General features: G+C 33.1%; 5 protein-coding genes across 5 annotated transcripts; 1 reads left to right on the top strand and 4 right to left on the bottom strand.

Annotated features, from left to right (window-relative positions):
• Positions 1-3529: 3529 nt before the first annotated feature.
• BX664DRAFT_259594 (cytochrome P-450 cyp509A1) lies at positions 3530-5454 on the bottom strand (the record flags this gene model as incomplete). The annotated part of the gene is made up of 8 exons (XM_051540593.1): positions 3530-3648; positions 3713-3768; positions 3861-3887; positions 3993-4413; positions 4514-4663; positions 4697-5084; positions 5160-5272; positions 5373-5454. The coding sequence occupies 8 exons, from the start codon at positions 5452-5454 to the stop codon at positions 3530-3532; spliced, it is 1356 nt and encodes a 451-aa protein (XP_051401535.1).
• A 589-nt stretch (positions 5455-6043) lies between these two features.
• On the bottom strand, positions 6044-7182 carry BX664DRAFT_328884 (uncharacterized protein). Its single transcript, XM_051544676.1, has 2 exons — positions 6616-7182; positions 6044-6555 (listed from the first exon to the last, which is right to left on the bottom strand). The coding sequence occupies exons 1-2, from the start codon at positions 7145-7147 to the stop codon at positions 6155-6157; spliced, it is 933 nt and encodes a 310-aa protein (XP_051401534.1). The 5' UTR covers positions 7148-7182; the 3' UTR covers positions 6044-6154.
• A 129-nt stretch (positions 7183-7311) lies between these two features.
• BX664DRAFT_328883 (velvet factor-domain-containing protein) lies at positions 7312-8976 on the bottom strand. The gene is made up of 7 exons (XM_051544675.1): positions 8814-8976; positions 8677-8741; positions 8515-8584; positions 8313-8458; positions 8167-8251; positions 7956-8111; positions 7312-7861 (listed from the first exon to the last, which is right to left on the bottom strand). Exons 1-7 carry the CDS (start codon positions 8873-8875, stop codon positions 7471-7473), a joined length of 975 nt encoding a protein of 324 aa, XP_051401533.1. The 5' UTR covers positions 8876-8976; the 3' UTR covers positions 7312-7470.
• Positions 8977-10196: 1220 nt separating this feature from the next.
• On the top strand, positions 10197-11517 carry BX664DRAFT_328878 (NAD-P-binding protein). Its single transcript, XM_051544674.1, has 6 exons — positions 10197-10423; positions 10475-10534; positions 10604-10962; positions 11065-11093; positions 11154-11310; positions 11365-11517. The coding sequence occupies exons 1-6, from the start codon at positions 10275-10277 to the stop codon at positions 11442-11444; spliced, it is 834 nt and encodes a 277-aa protein (XP_051401532.1). The 5' UTR covers positions 10197-10274; the 3' UTR covers positions 11445-11517.
• BX664DRAFT_277790 (dicer-2 protein) lies at positions 11518-16987 on the bottom strand. The gene is made up of 7 exons (XM_051541378.1): positions 16503-16987; positions 16203-16430; positions 15945-16111; positions 15125-15853; positions 13140-15058; positions 11996-13046; positions 11518-11907 (listed from the first exon to the last, which is right to left on the bottom strand). Exons 1-7 carry the CDS (start codon positions 16929-16931, stop codon positions 11667-11669), a joined length of 4764 nt encoding a protein of 1587 aa, XP_051401531.1. The 5' UTR covers positions 16932-16987; the 3' UTR covers positions 11518-11666.
• Between the last annotated feature and the right edge of the window lie 90 nt (positions 16988-17077).

Raw genomic sequence — 17077 nt, 5'->3', positions numbered from 1 at the left:
ATCAAACATAATAACATCATCATAAAGAGACCTATAAAGAATAATAATAAAAAAAAAGAGAAGGTGAAAGTCCCTAACCCATTTAGGATTCATGATCATCATATAGAGTTATCTTGATTGTAAGAATATAATCATCATCATCATCATCATCCATTTACTTTTTTATTGTCCCTGAATTATTTTAAAATGTCCCTTGTAGAGCTTGCTTGGATTTCTAAACCAGTCAAACCTGACATATTAAAATGTGTGGATCAATTTTAGTGTAGTACATGTCCTAACTGCATAAAAAATATCGATGTCCTTTTCTCATCATGACATTAAGTATCAATACACCTTTTTTTTTTCTCTTTGTAAAGAAATGATATATGTATACCACTATTACTATAAAAAAAAAAAAAAGAAGACGATTAGATAAAACAGGTCATGTGGAGTTTGAAACGCGTGAAAATCACGATGTTAAGAGCAAAGATTTTTTACTTTTTTTTTTCTTTCTTTCTACTTTTTCCAACTTTTAAACCAAGTTTACTAAACACATGTTACTCTTCCAATTGTTTAAGTCTTTCCTGTATTTTGCTTTTCCCTTGATGACCACCTCGTTCAACAATCATCTCTTGCTGGAAAGTTTTTGTAAGTACTTAAATGAATATACCAAGTTGTTATATAGCCACACCTTTTTTTTTTTTTATCTTCACTTGTTTACATCTTCGAATGGGTGAGTAATAAAAAAAAATATTTTCTTTACCAAGCTAATCTAATTCTTCTTATGTTCTATAGATCTTAAAAGAGAATTCTGTATGGCTCCCAATGATATTTATCACCATAAGTTTATATCGCATAAATAATATACTATGATAACAAGAATGGACAGTTACTGAAATCATTGTTATTTTTTTTTTTATTAGAATACCGGATTAACAGGAGTTTTCGAAAAATAGTGATATGATGGAATATTTCTTTTTTTACTGGCGAAAACAAGAAACTCTATATATAAGGATGATGGTAGATACTAAAGAAAGGTAATATTATGAATGAAATTCATCATAAATCATCTTTTTTTTTTTAATACAACTATCTCTTTCTATTTTTATACTAGGTATGATCGATGCCATATGAACTCTGATTGTAGCAACCTCTTTGTCTTGTCAATGTTTTATGATTGGCTGATGGGGATAAACAAGGCATATATACAAGGAACAAGTAAAGGTAAGATAAAAAGAAAGTAATGGGTGTACATGCTTCATTGTGTTCCTTCTTTACTCTTCCTTTGTAGTTGCCGTAAGCAAAGAAAGCAAGAAATATGTAAGTGTTTTGTCTCATTTTTACCATATTGTACATTATGAATAATTTACTCATCCTCTCATTTCCTTTCCTTTTTTTTTTTTTTTTTTTTAGTTCTTGATGGTTTAATAGATATTTGAATCTATTTGATATATCTTGATTAGACTTGACGTTTGAACTGACTTCATGTTGAACCAATTTGATATTTTATGATTTTCTCTTGGAATTAGGTCTTGATCAAACCCTCTCGAACAGCAAATCATAAGTATCAAAGTTGACTTGAGGTTAAGCCAGCTTTCAAAGGTAAGTTCAACTAAGATATCAAATGGATTCAAGTAGTCTGTGAATCATATCCGTGTGCGCGATGGGGTGGAAGGTAATATACAAAGAATATTATACAATGAATAGAGCACATGGTAGTTATTACTAAAAATCATTCTCTTTATATATATATATATATATTCTAGAGTAGTTCTCTGTGCTTGATGATACCAAGTCGTATGGTTGGCAAGGAATATAAAAGGTTAGTAAAAAAAAAATATTGTGGATTAATATAATTATACCTTCTCGTGGTGACTCCTGTGGTAACACTAAACGAGCTGTCACCTTCCTTTCCTTTTAGTTTAGAAAATAGTAGAATAGATATAGTGTATTTTGTTTTACTCAAATGACGATTTTATACAAACTCAAATAAACTCTTGTTTTCAATATTCTTTTTCCTCTCTTTTAATTCTTATTGATGTACATGTTATGACGCAATGATAAATAATACTGATTGTTGATGGTAATGAGGGTGATGCTACAGGGAGGTCTTTATAACGACACTATGATTTTTTATTTTTTTTTTTGGATTTCATAGCTAAAATTTCAAATTCCTCAGCCAAATTTTAGCTGTAAAAATCAAATCGTAAGGGGGTCATCAGGCAATTCTTCGAAAAATCGATGAAACTCTTTTTGCTGTTTATCGCACAATAGGTGGCAAGATAAGTGATAAAATGAGATTAGATGATATTAGGCTAATTTTTCAAGAGGAATCCAGTGGTGATAATTTTATTGGATGATGATCATTATTGAATGAAGGATGACGATAATGACCTTTATTTTTTTAAGTTACTCTATAAATTGGAAGATAAAGTATAAACTGTTATTAAGACAAGAGAAAGAGAATGATTTCATCTATGTTCAGTCCAAATTTGATAGGATGATGATTATTTTTAGCGAGTTTTTTTTTTTTTTTTTTTTTGTTTTTTTTTTTTTTTTTTTGTATGAGCGTCAGTCGATCTTCCATCAACTTCTCTCAAACAAAGAAGGTGAAATTATTGTATGAAATTAAAAATGGCGGATTACCATTTGTCGAATGAGTTGGATAGTGGTGATTGACAATATATTGTATATACATTAGTGATGGCGAGAATAAATATATGAAGTTTATAGAAGAAGAATGAAGAAGTGATATAATAAGACTCGGAATTCAAATAAAAGAAGAACATATATGATGTTCATAACAAATGATGGATAAGGTATGACGAAGGATGAAAACAAAATAAAAGAACAGCCATTCATATGCATACCTACATATCTTGACAGAAGCATCATGCAACTTTCTTTCTTGGTCATATGCCTTATTTATGTAGAGGTATAAATAGGAAGATCATTTCCGAATACATGACTCTATATGAGCTCTTTTTTTTTTTTTTTTTTTTTTTTTTTAAATGGGATGATGGGCATCATCTCTGATGGATCGGATAAGATATCGGCTACTTCAGGATCATCCAAAATAGGAATATTATACTATGAGATAACAATGGGATTTCTGATCAATCTCTACAGTATATGGAATAAGAGGAAAGAAGACTTGGCAACTCCAATTCATTATTTTCAATCGATTACTGCGATTGCAAGTCAATGTCTATTGTCTTTTTTTTTTTTTATTTGTCTCCTGAAATGGGTATATATTAATATTTGTAAAGTTTTAAACAGAACAATGGTCTTTAGTTTTTAAAACTTTGTATCCAAAAAAAAAAAGTGATCATATGTCACCATAAAGTGTATTTACAGTCAAAACTATATATAACAAAACACATCCAGTAATATAAAGTTACAGAGGACAGTTTATTTCAAAATGGTAATAAAAACATATATTGTATAATAAGAACAGAATAAAAATAACAATAAAAATAGTAATAATAATAATAACCAACGGATAATGGTCTACCGATAACTACAACACACCAAAAATAACTACTAATCACTAATATCGTCGTTTGAAGAGGACTTCCATACTAACAGGGTTGATGACTTGCACGTTATTAGTGATGATGTGTTCCTTGTGGATGGTGTCACTTGGCAATGTAACAATGTATTTCCGCACTAGGAATGAAATGAATATAATGAGTACATAGAAAAAAAAATTGCCAACTCTAGTGATACTTACATAGCATGGATAGTAAAACAACTTGTTCACCCATGCTAAATCTGTAGCCGATGCATCTAAACATACATTGAAAATGAAAAAAAAAATAGTTAGAAGACATATTCCCCTTCCCTTTTTTTTTTTTCTTATTTTCAAAATGGCCACTTACTTTCTACTACCAAAACCAAATGGAATCCTATAATATAATAAGAATCAATATAAGTCATTAATCAGAGAAAAATAGAATCATCATTATTCTCTTTTTTTTTTTTTTTTTTTTTTTTTTTTTTTGTTTCCATACCAAGCTGCAGTGCCATTAGGATGATTATCGGCTTCTCCACCAGGAGCAAATCGATCAGGATTGAAAACTTCAGGATCCTTCCATACATTAGGATTATGATGAAGATCATAAATGTTGACAGATACGGAGGTTCCTTTTGGTATATGTTGACCCATAAGTACGGTATCATCTTGAGCAACTACGCGTGGAGTGACCAGCCAAGCAACGGAACCATTAAAACGTAGAGTTTCCTTGACAACTTGAAGAATATATTGTAATTCCTTTGTCTGTTGAGCCGTCGGTAGTACATCTTCAGTGGGTTCTTTACCGTCAGGACATAGGACACGGATAACTTCTTGTCTTGCTTTTTCTTGAATATCAGGGTTTTTGGCTAGATAGAACAAAGCAAAAGATAATGCGTTTGCCGTAGTATCCAGACCAGCTAGGTAAGTAATAATAAAAATAACAATAATAATGAATAATCCAATCTATATATATATATATATATATATATATATATATATATATATATCACAGCTTACCAGCAAAGAAAATACAAAGATTATTGACAAGTTCTTGATTGGATAATACAGCACCTTCACCACGTAATTCACTTTCAATCATCAAGGTCAGTAAATCCTTTTCAACATCGTTCTTGTGGTCATCATCACTATCATTCTCGATTCCTTCAGCTTCTGCTTTCAATTTCTTTTCATTGAGATAACGTCGTTTTTCCTGAACCACGTTAGAAACCATACCACGGTATCTTTCCAAGTTTTCATGAGCTGCTTGTCGAGTTCTAAAGAGCCATCGAAGCTGTTGATCCAAAATGGGGTATAACGAGAAGAAAGAGACCTTGACATCTTTATCGAATTGTTTGTATACCTTTGCCCAGGGGTTTTCCTTCTTGCTTAAACCTTCAAAGTTAAAACCAAAACTAGCAAGTCCCATCACATCAAGTGACCATCGGAATATCACATCAGCCACGTCCACTTTGAAAGGAGTATGAGTTCCACATTGTTCAGTATCAATATCCAATAAACGGAAAAGTTTTTGTGTTGTTTCACCAAAAAGTTGAATAGGAAGAGCACGATTAAAAGCTGGATTTACTACCTATTATTTCAAGAAGGCATTTTTTTTTTGTTAGTAAAATATATATATATGGTTTATAATGGTTTAAGTTCTTACCGAACGGTGGTCCTTCCAACGAGGTACATTCAAGTTCATAACATTAGGAGAATCCAAGATCTTGTTTATCAATGTTTCTGAAACACTTTCATCGATAAGTTTAGGGAATGTTCCTAAAAAGAGAAGAAAAGTAAAAAAAAAAAAAAAAAAAAAAAAAAAAAAAAAAAAAAATGAGTATAAGAGGATGAGCGGTGATTCAATGCAAAACTTTACTTGTCGCATTGAAGACAGTTTTTGCAGCTTCAGGGGTAACCATATGGACAGTCCATCCTGATCTTTCATAACGAACATACATATGACATTGAGGATTTTTCATCAAAGGAAGAGAAAGATCTCGAGAGATGATGCGTATAGGAACATTCGTAAACATTCTCCAAGTATATTCAAAAAGACCAATATAAGGTAGATGGCGTAATTCTTGAGGAGGTTTGCCATATTTTTCGTAAAGACCATAAAGAAGTACTACTGCCAAACTGATTCGACCGAGATGTAATGGTCTTGATTTGATAAGTTTGGTTACCCAAGTCAACATATTTTTACCAGTGTTTGTCATCAAGTCAGTGGACATCTTTTTTTTTTATTATTTTTACTACTAGAGTTTGATAATTGAATGAAAGAATAATAAAAAAAAAAAAAGAAGAATTTTGGATTTTATAAAAAAAAAAAAAACCTTTTTATATATATTCTCAAATCTATATGAATAGGACGTGATTTCCGAATCTGACATTCGGTAATACAATGGCGAAAGCAAACGAATATTGAAAACCAAACTTCACCCATAAAATTACCAAAAAGGTAATCAAGGACCACACGGACTTGAGCTTTGAACTAAGATGATAACATATTATACAACAACTATAATTTATAAAAAAAAAATCCTTTGATTTTCCGGAGGATTTCAATCAAACTAGAAAAAGTTGAAATGAATCAAAAAAAAAAACTTTATTTCGAATAATAATAATAATATCATCATGATGATGCAAACAAACTATAACTTAACTACCGTGAAATGGTTTGACCGAACACGTGGTAATACTACAAAGATCACCAAGAGATTTTGCATCCAACTTGTCAAAAAAGATCAATCCCGAAGCCTTTTCCACAACATCCAAGGTAACTTTGAATTTTGTCAAGTCAGTATCACTAGGAATACTTTGATTGGGTAAAACAAAAGCACCAAATGCATAGGAATCCTTTTTCTTGCCATCAGGGACCAGGATGACCTTGTAAAAGTGAGTAGGTACAGCAACATTACCATTGAGTACAGGATAAGTCATTGTATATTTCTTGCTATCTTTGTCTGAAGGTTGAGGTAAAAAGAGAGGTCCAGTTAATACATAAACATCAGAAAACGATTGAGTCAAATTTCTTGCAAAGGACTCAAAGTATGCCCAATCTATCAAAGATAATAATAAAAGGATGAATAAAAAGTTTACGGTTTCATATTCAAACTTACAGTGCCGATTGAATCCAATGCCGACTTGAGGAGACATGTTTGATAAATAAAATGTTTGATCCATTGCCGTTTGGTTGAAAACAGCATCACCTGCTGGCGCCATATGACCCCTATCGTAACCACTACCGGAGTAATCCGCCAAAGTGGATCTAAATATTGGGAGAACATCTGGATCTTCTTGAAATTTGGAATGATCTCTGTTGACACCTTCACCAGGCACCAAAGAAGCTGCTGTCAAATGTTCACCTACCCAAGAGGCAACGCGATCCCGACGATCATAAGAGATAACATATTCTTCTCGTTCAAAAAAATCACGAGCTGTACCAGGGTCACCAAATTGAAGTATAGTCGATGCCAACTTGCCTTTTTCTACACCATTCAAACCACGCTTTTGTCGTAATAGTTGACGTACTGTGGAATCCGTTCGAGTAATCAAACAGCTTTGAATGACGATCATGAAGATCATACCAACACAAAAACTTGATATCAAAGGAAGCCAACGAGTAGTTTCTTGCTTTTTTCCAAAAGTCATTATTTAAAACTTGTATTTGTAAAAAAAAAAAAAAAAAGATAAGTAATGTAAAGAAGAAGAAAAAAAAAAGAAAGAAAGAAACAAAGGGGGAAAATAAATACTCCAAAATATAAAACAATGCAGCCCTTAAAAATTTAGTTAGAAAAACGGAGAGTAAATTCAATGGTTCACAAAAAAAAAGACTTTATTTTTTATTTTTATTAACGTAAAAAAAAAACGAGAGAAGGGGGGGAATATATAACAAGTGTAAAGAATAATAAATCAAACTAATGCCAAATATATAAAGAAAAAAAATAATAAAGTATATGTAACAATGAATAAAACTACAATAATGAAGAATTGGAAGAATGAAGTGAATGAAGAGGTGGTAAAAGTATCGAATCATCGTTTCTGTCGTTATCCTGTTGCCATGATGATACGCTACCGAATAATTCAAATTTAATGGGTGGTAATATAATCATGGGATTTGATTTTGTTGAAAAAGGTAATAATTCCTGTAATGGTGATAGTGGAGTATACATTGATTGAGGACTTCCGCTATTTTCAGTGCTGGTCATACTTTGGCGTCTTTCCATTCCGATATTAATTGTTGTATGATGATCTATGTTGCACGATGGTATATCTAATGGTGTACGATGTTTTATGATTCTTGTATCATCACATTCATCATCAACATCATCATCATTATTCAGTTTACGTTTTCGAGTATTGTTGCTATAAAAGTAAAAAATCAAAATAGATGAATAAATGAGTCAATAAAAATATAATGTGATACATATTATCATCTGTTTGACTATTATGAATATACCTTTGATGAGTATAATCCTTTGGTAGACGTAATTTTGCACCTTGTGAATAAAATAATCTGGATAATGCAGTAGGTTCCAATATACCAGGATATTCTTTTGCAGAATACACAGTAAATGGTTTGGAAAATAAGGATGATAGATAAACAGCTCCTTGACTAATAAAATAAAATATATCAAAAAAAAAAATCAAAATGATGATGATAATTTTACCTAGTAAGTTCAAAAAGTGACATTTTTAAACGAAAAATACCACTAACCTTGACAGATATGTCACCAAATAAAAAGTAACCACCAACTATTAGATAGTAACACAAGATAAGTCATCCAATATTTTTACAGTAAAATTAATCACTTGCCTTGATTTTGATCATTTCTTAGCTTATATAGAGAAGAAACGATTTGACCAGAGAGAGCGTTATGGTTGGGAGTATAAATATCATTGTCGTTTTCAGGATGAGTTAAATTGGCGCACATAAATAAACAAGGACTTTGTAATTGGTTCCTATCAATTTTTATTATTAGTTCTATTCTATTTTATTCATATTTTTTATATATTACAAGTAGGCTTCTTCTGTCAAACATGGTAAATGAATCTGTACAATGGGAGGAGGATCTAAAGTCTTTCGTCCTATTAAAAGAAAAAAGAAAAAAAAAAAAGGTGAGCGTTATTTTTTTTTTTTTGTTTATTTATTTATTTGGAAGTACCACATGACAAGTTACCTTTTTCTTTATGAGTACTAATCCGCACACGGCTTGGTTGTTGGAGCATCATCAATGAATATTCCCTAAAATTCATTTATATATATATATATAAATTGTTTGAGAAATCAAATAGGATGATAATAGCGAATACAAACCTTGGATTCAAATGAATTTCATCATCTATACAAGGTTGAAAAATATGAGTTCCAGATGTCATGTATTATTATAAATTACAGTATTTTTTTATCGATAAAAAAAATAATAAAAAGAAAAAAAAAAAGGTATAAGAAAAAGAAGAAAAGTAAGAAAAGAGAAAAAGGAAAAGAACGGGAGGAAAAAATCTGATAAAACGAAAAAAAACAAAAAAAATACTACAGGCGGTGTTGGAACTGATATGCCCCTCGATCTGATTTGAGAGGATATCCTACAATAAAGTTTCAACATATTGACTTGATTTTTTATTTATTTATTTATTTATTTATACTGATGAATAGATCAATTATCCTTTTTTTTTTTCATCATGATTCATCCTATCTGATGCGTTTTTAGTTTTTAGTTTGGAACGTTAGATTGCAAGTCATTCAAAGTCAGCCCTATCAGATCACAAGGATCAATGGATGGTGGAAAAAAAAAATACAGTGTTTTCGAAGTTTTTTGTCGGGTCACAAGAAAATGCTTTTCGTGATGTTATAAAATAAAAAATCGTAATTTCCCAAAGTGAATGTCGCATTACCACTTTTTTAGATATCGCTTTAGAGATGTCGGTAGAGTATATCATTGATTGATGATTGATGATTGATGACTGATTGTTAGCTGATTCTTTTCAACAGGCCATATTTGGAAAAAAAAAGAACTATATTTTTTATATTGTATCATCATAATATTCACAGTTAAGACAGGGGTATATTAATGTAATATTCATATCTTGTGATGTTGATGTGAATTTGCATAATAGTTCCTTTCTTTTTTTTAAAAAAAAAATCATTTACTGGGGTCTTCTTTGTTTATTTTCATTAACTGAGACATTCGATCGATCGATAACGAATGTAAATTTGCATAATAGTTCTTTTTTTTTTTTTTTACTAGGGTTTATTTTATTCCTTGATCAAGTGAGAGATATAAAAAAGTGATATTTTTTATTTTTCTTTTTTTTTCTGTTTCTTTTTTCTCTTTTTTTTTTTTTTTTTTCTTTTTGAAATCTCTCTTGGTGTTCAAAGTGAATATCTAACTGTACAGCAACATATAAAAATATGTTATCGCCTCTTCGGAGGACGTATTTAATGCTTCCCTACAGGTAAGTTAAAATAAATATATATAAAAAAATGGATATGTTGGCTAAATAATATTTTATTTCCTATTTTTGCGACATCTTATTCTTTGAATTCCGTCATTTTTTATTGAATAAAGTGTAAAAGAGGACACAGTCTGACGCGAATGATTTTGACTGACTCAAGATTTTTGTGTTCAAAAAAGTAGATATTCCAATGACCGAATCGCCTTCACGTGTCCATTTCTTCAACCCCACAAAAAAAAGTCAATTTCCGAAATTATAAATACTTTCTTTTCTTTTCTTTTCTTTTTTTTTTATTTCTTTATTTTATCTTCTTCTCATAAAAATGGCAGCTGTATCAACGTCAAAAATATTCAAAGACGATATTTTCAAAGACAAAGTGCTTTTATGTACTGGAGGAGGAAGTGGGATTTGTAAAGGATTAACAGAAGCTGTTGTTCGACATGGTGCGAAGGCGGTTATTGTTAGTAGAAAGTAAGTTACCATAAAACCTCATTTAGATAAAGCTAATCCTTATTATTATAGTAAAGACAAACTTGAAAAGGCAGCACAAGAAATGCGTAATTCCACTGGTGGTGATATTTTGCAAGTAGATTCTTCAAAAAAAAAAAAAAAATGGTATTAACACTTTTTGTCTCTCTATATATATATTAGTGCAGTATCTGGTGATGTACGAAAACCACAAGATATGGAAAATGCTGTCAAAACAACTATTGAAAAATTTGGACGTTTGGATTACTTGATCAATGGTGCGGCTGGTAATTTCCTTTCACCCATGCAACACTTATCTTACAATGCATTCCGTACCGTCATTGAAATTGATCTACTCGGCACATTCAACACCACAAAGGCAGCTATGGAATATATCAAGCAAACAAAAGGGGCCATTTTGAATATCTCTGCTACACTGTACTATACTGGAACTCCTTATCAACAACATGCTGGATCCGCAAAGGCTGCTATTGATGCTTTGACAAAACATTGGGCTGTCGAATTAGGTCCTCATGGTGTTCGTAAGTTGAAAAGAGAGTAAGACGATGATGATTTGTGAACTAATTCTCTTTCTTTTTTTCTTTTTTTTTTTTTTTTTCCTTCTTTCAATCATCCATTGATAGGTGTGAATGGTATTGCTCCTGGACCAATTGTAAGTCATAGAATAGAACAACTAGATTTTGGAACTGAAATCTAGTTGATATTTTTTTAGGGTGGAACGGAAGGTATGGATAAGCTAGGTGTTGGTTTTGAAGAAGAAACTGTTCCAATGGGTCGAATTGGTGATGTCAAGGATATTGAACAATCAACTGTATTTTTGCTTTCTGAAGGTGCAAGTTATATCAATGGCGTTACTCTTGTTGTAGATGGTAAATAATGGTACAAATCATGATAACTTCTAATACTGACTTTTTTTTTGATAGGGGGTCACTGGATGAATCCCAATTACGTTGCTTATCCAGCCATGGTACATAATCCTATCAACTTCAAGGGCATGCTTTAGATTTGTAGTATATTTTTTCTTATTGTTTTGTACTTTATTATTATTATTATTTATATTGGTGATCCGATGAAAATATATTGATAATAAACTGTCATTGTTCTTTTATTGTGTAAAATGATCTATATCCTTGCGTGTGAGAGTGTATATACAAATAAGGAGATAGGATGGGATAACAATGTTCAAGGGTAACAATAAAAAAATTAAACATACTAACTATCCGCACTAAAAATAATGATCTTCTTCTTCAAGGGCCATATTTTGTTCTTTACGTTGTCGAATGATACCACAATTACATACACGGTCCAAAATATCTGGTTCATCTTCCAATCGTTGTAATGCTCGTTCAGCTGCTTGTCGTCTTGCCACCTTGATATTTTCAGAGGCCCCAGTTGCGAAAGGTTTATCATGTAAAAAGATGACACATTTTTGTATTGCATTATCCGCTGAAGAGGTAGTAACATTTCTAAATAAATAAATATAAAAAGTAGATTAATACACAAATAGAATTCAATATATATATATATATATATATATATATATACATTATTTACCGAAGCAAAAATGCATCACATCCCAAGCGTTGTAGTTTCGTGATCATTCGATTGACAGGATGGACTTGAATTAATGCAGGTGTAACATGAATATCCAGTAATGGCACTAACCAAACTTCGAAGAGTTTTTGAACAGGATCCAAATCAAATTGACTATCCACAAAGACAGCACCCAACATACTTTCCACCACATCAGACAATACCTTTGGAATATTCAAAGATAACCAGTATTCACCTACATCGTTCCCAGATTCTTTGATTTCAGTGATTTCTTTCAAGGATTCTTCAATCGCTCGAAGCAAGATGCCAGAATAGTGAATAATATGCCGGTGAAGTAAGTTTTCAAAACAGACAATCCCTAGTACATGATTGTTAACACAAGCATCCTTCAGATCAGTAATCAAGCCAGGATCCGCTTCAGGGTATTTGTTGTATAAGTAGCGAATCACCAAGAAATCCAAAACAGCATCACCCAAGAATTCCAATCGTTGATAACACGGCGCCGTAGAGTTGGGAAGACTGGCATGTGTCAAAGCCTCTACCACTAGCAAAGGATTCTTGAATTCATATTGACACACTTCCTGTACCTTGAGAAGATCTACCGTTCGTAAAGCTGCGATTTCTGCACGAGGAGGTAACTTTTCACGAGAAGCGAGATATGTAGGCCAGAAGTCAGACCATGTTTGAATATCATCAAATGGAATTTGCATTGCAATTGCACATCGTAATCCTGATTCCAATCCACCACTAATATAAGCTGCACCTAAAGAAGCTTCCACAATATCTGCCAATGTCTTGTCCGATAGCATATGACTTTTTGCATCTTTCAATGTATCTTCAGTATCAGTTGCTGCAATAAATCGATGAGGTCGCCAGTGTTTTCGATTGAATGTATGACTGCTGACATATCGGAAGATCTTGAGTCGTTTGGCTGCACGATACAAAGCTCTGTTACAAACCACTCGAATACGTAAGCAATGGAGTTCTCCTTCATCAGAAAATGGAAAATTGGTATATAATCGAATGGTAGCCACAAATTTCAAAAATGAATCTAAGGAATAGTAAAAAAAAAAAAAAAAAAAAAAAAAAAAAAAAAAAAAAAAAAATCAATTCTATCATTCACAGACAAAACTTGTTGACTTACCACCCAAAGTTTCTAAACGTTCATAATCCATTTCCATATTGGCTGATGGCGTTGTATAGGCTTCCAACATATAATCATCATCAATCCAGAGTTGGTATCTTTGTCTAGCTTCTTGCGCAGAGAGAATGGCGTCCAAACGAGTCGTTATAGAAGGGATTATCATCCAAGATTGGAATACACTAGCATTGACATAGTACTTTTGACAGAATTCAGGAATCAGGTAAGAAGCCGTCGATTTGCGTAGTTGGGGTTCCACCATGATCATAGGGGAAAGATAGTTCATCACCTTGGATATCTTACGTACATGAATCAAAGGTTGATCCCACTTAGTCACTGTCACCTTGAATTTTTCTTCATAGTATTGACCCAAATGATCGAATCCAATTTCACGAACGGCTTCTGGGAGCGAAGTCAAAGGTGATAGAGGCGTCATTTCGTTGCATACACGGTTCACAAAGTAACGTCGGTTTTTATCGGCATAATCCACCAAGATGGCATTCTCCAAAGTTTGTTGATTTTCCAAGTCCAAGGGTGTAAATGTTTTTCCAATAGCATACCGCATTTCTTCCCAATCAAATAGATCATAGATAGATTCTGAGGATATCTTAGCTGTATCATTGATTATCAATGGCACAAAAAAGTAAGGAAAATCATCAAGTGTACATGAGAAGTCTCTGTTGGTAATTGCTGAAGCCATAATAAGATTGAATTCCTTGAGTACCATGATGTCATCCTTAGTCACTGAAATAGGGCTTGTAAAAGATTGGACTTGTACCGTAAAAGGATCTCCACGAGCAAATAGTTTCAATTCGGGTATCGCAGGAAATTGTTGCCAAGTCATAAGACAAAGACGTCGAAGAGAAACACCATCTAATTCTCCTTGTGGAATGTCAAACTTGATTACCGATAGCCACAGTTGAAAAGGACCATCCATATCATCCAAAGGAATTTTTTCAGGTATTTGATCAACTTCTGTTGTTGGTGTTATTGTTGTTGCTGTTGAAATTGGGGGTGATCCGGTTACCTCCGATGTTGCTGGTGATGCAGTACCATTGTTGTCATTCACTTTATCAATTATATCCATATTTGGTATCCGTACCGAGTCGATTGTATTGCTGGCTATCATTGTATTTTCCACCAAAGCCGTTGATGCTGTAACTCTTGCTGCAATCAAATCAATTTCCGTTTCTTGATCCACATTTGTTTCTTCTTCTACCACTTGATCAGAAGGTCGATTCCAAAAGCGAGGAATACGTTTTTCGTAGATTGCCCGACGTCGACGACTACCCACCACCATCCCATTTTCATCTAATACCACCTCCATATTGCCCAACATTTCGTGTTTGTAATTGATTGGAAGTAGATGATCAGTAAGAGCCTTTTTGAGATGGAGTTCCTTGCAACAATTGACCGCTGCCACTTTTTTTGCTTGTATCTTAGTTCGACATGCTTTGGACGTCACTTGGCGCACTGCCGCATTGGAAGGTAATCGTACAGTACAAACATGACCTTCAGCAGTGGATGAGATGATTTCAAAGCTGGGTGTCAAAGCAGTAAACCTGTCAGAAGGTAAGGAGCCACAATAACGGTATAGTAGAGGCACAGCAGATTGTTTCGTTACCATAGCTTGAGTTTCTTTCACCATATAAGCATCTTCCATATATTCTTCATCATCATCTTCCTCTGGATCATAAGGTCGATCATATACATCGTTATTTGCAAATTTGAGAGCTACATTTCTATTTGCCGGTAATGTTTGACAGAATTCACGCATACCATCTTCCATACGACGATAATCATCCAGTTTTCTGATCAGTGTTCCGTCCTTTGTTTCCATCATGATGATAAACCTGGAGCCTTTCTTTCTTGCCCGACCACGAGATTGAATATACCCGATAGGAGAACTCATAAAGTCAAATCTAATCAAACACCTTGTTGGTTAGTATGTAAAATAAAATAACATAAAATAAAATATATAATATTACCTGATCACTACGTTGCATGGTTGTATATCTAAACCTTCTTCAGCTACATTGGTGGCAATGAGTAAGTTGAGTTTCCCCTTTCTGAATTGAGTAATGATGCGATTTTGATCTCGGAATCCCATGTGTATATCACCTTCTTCACGTCCACCATGTCCAATGAGTACACCACATTTGAAAGGTTCAAGATCGGGATGCGATTCAATAGCCAACTGGATTGCTTTGGCCGTATGCCGAGTTGTCACAAAGATGATGCCACAAAATTCTTGATTGAAAGCCCATTGCCGATAGATAAGCAAGATCTCAAAGAGTCGAATCATCTTGGGACTAAACCATTGGATTGTGAAGGGAGGACGTTCAGGTACAGAGTTGTTGTCTACCATATCAGCACATTCTTGTAAGGCTTTATCTTCGGCCAATAGACTCTCGGCATCCATGTCCTGAGATTGTACCTTGAGTCTTCTTTCCAAATCCGTCAATAAATATTTCCATAATCTGTCAGAACACCATGGTCCCAAATCATGTAAAGTATGAGTTACACGCCTAAAACAGTGGTCATATCGTTCAATATATCCCAGTTTATCTCGAATAGCCAATGTCAAAGGAGTTTCAGGATAGGAAGGTGAGCCAGCGTATTCAACTTGTACTTCTTTAGGTGGATTGAGAAAAGTCGCCAGAGTATCAAGGTTGGTTGCTGTATAAATTCGACTACAAAGATTTTTTTCCAATTGACTAGACAAGAAAAAAGGAAAGAAATATTAAATAAAAAAGAACATAATACCACGACTACTATTATAATTATTATTATTTTGCTATACTTTACGTTGCACTGTATTGTACGCCTGATTCTGAGTTCATGGGAGAAGCTGTCATACCAAAAATGCGAGGACGTTCATTTTCTGGACATGTATCATAAAATTCACGCATAATCACGTTGTAAGGATGTTTTTTGGTTCCATGATGACATTCATCAAAAATCAATAGATTCACCTATATGTCAATAATAAATATCATCAGTTTCTTTTTTTTTTTTTTTTTTTTTGCTATTATATTCCTGCACATTGTTTATATATTCACTTACCTTATCCATATGAACATATCCATGTCGAAGAGTATCCAAAAAGATTTGAGCCGTCATCACACATACATCTTTTTCTTCAAATATAGTCTTCCACTTCTTTTCAGACCAATTGTCCACATCCATTTGTCCACACATTTTATCAACCTCAACATCACAGTTGGCACTGATAACAGCTGCTTGTTGAAATACCAAAGGTACACGATCCACCAAAAAGAATGTCAATTTTGTCTAGTTTTATCAACAAGAGAGAAAAAAAAAAAAAAGAATCAATATCATATATGTCTACGTTTTCATAATTACCTTTCGTCGAGTCAAACGGTCATGCTTTTCCTGTAAAGCCATATATTTGATTAACATGACAGCAATCAAAGTCTTTCCACTACCCGTATGTAACACAGCGATAACATTTTCGTTTATAGCTCGGTTGTAGAGTTCATATTGATATTCTCTGGGAGAGAGGATCACATTGGTGTTTTCTTCTTCATTTCCTTGTAATTCCAACTCGAGTTCATCTCTATCCAGTTTTTCCTTTCGTTCTAGTTCCAGTTGGTCAGCCGTCAGAGCCAATATATCAGGAGTCATATTCAAAAATTCCACATCAATATAATTTGCCAAGTAGGCCTGATCAAGCCCTTCGTTCATGGTATTTTCAACGACGTCGGGTGCCACATTAACAGCTTCATCTGTATCCAAATCATCAGTTGTCAGATTAAGTGCCTTGCCTGGCATGGTATATGATTATAAACAAACAAAGTAAAGAGAAAAAAAAAAAAGAAAAAGAAGAAAAGAAGAAGAAAAAAAAAAGAAAGAAAAAGGTGAAGAAAACGAAAAAAAAAAAAAAAAAGGAATGCGAACTGACAACAAAAAAAAAAGGC

This window comes from Halteromyces radiatus (assembly GCF_025201355.1).
Source record: "Halteromyces radiatus strain CBS 162.75 chromosome Unknown BX664scaffold_3, whole genome shotgun sequence".
In the NCBI taxonomy this organism is placed as follows: Eukaryota; Fungi; Mucoromycota; class Mucoromycetes; order Mucorales; family Cunninghamellaceae; genus Halteromyces; species Halteromyces radiatus.
This window is presented reverse-complemented; position numbering and strand designations above follow the sequence as displayed.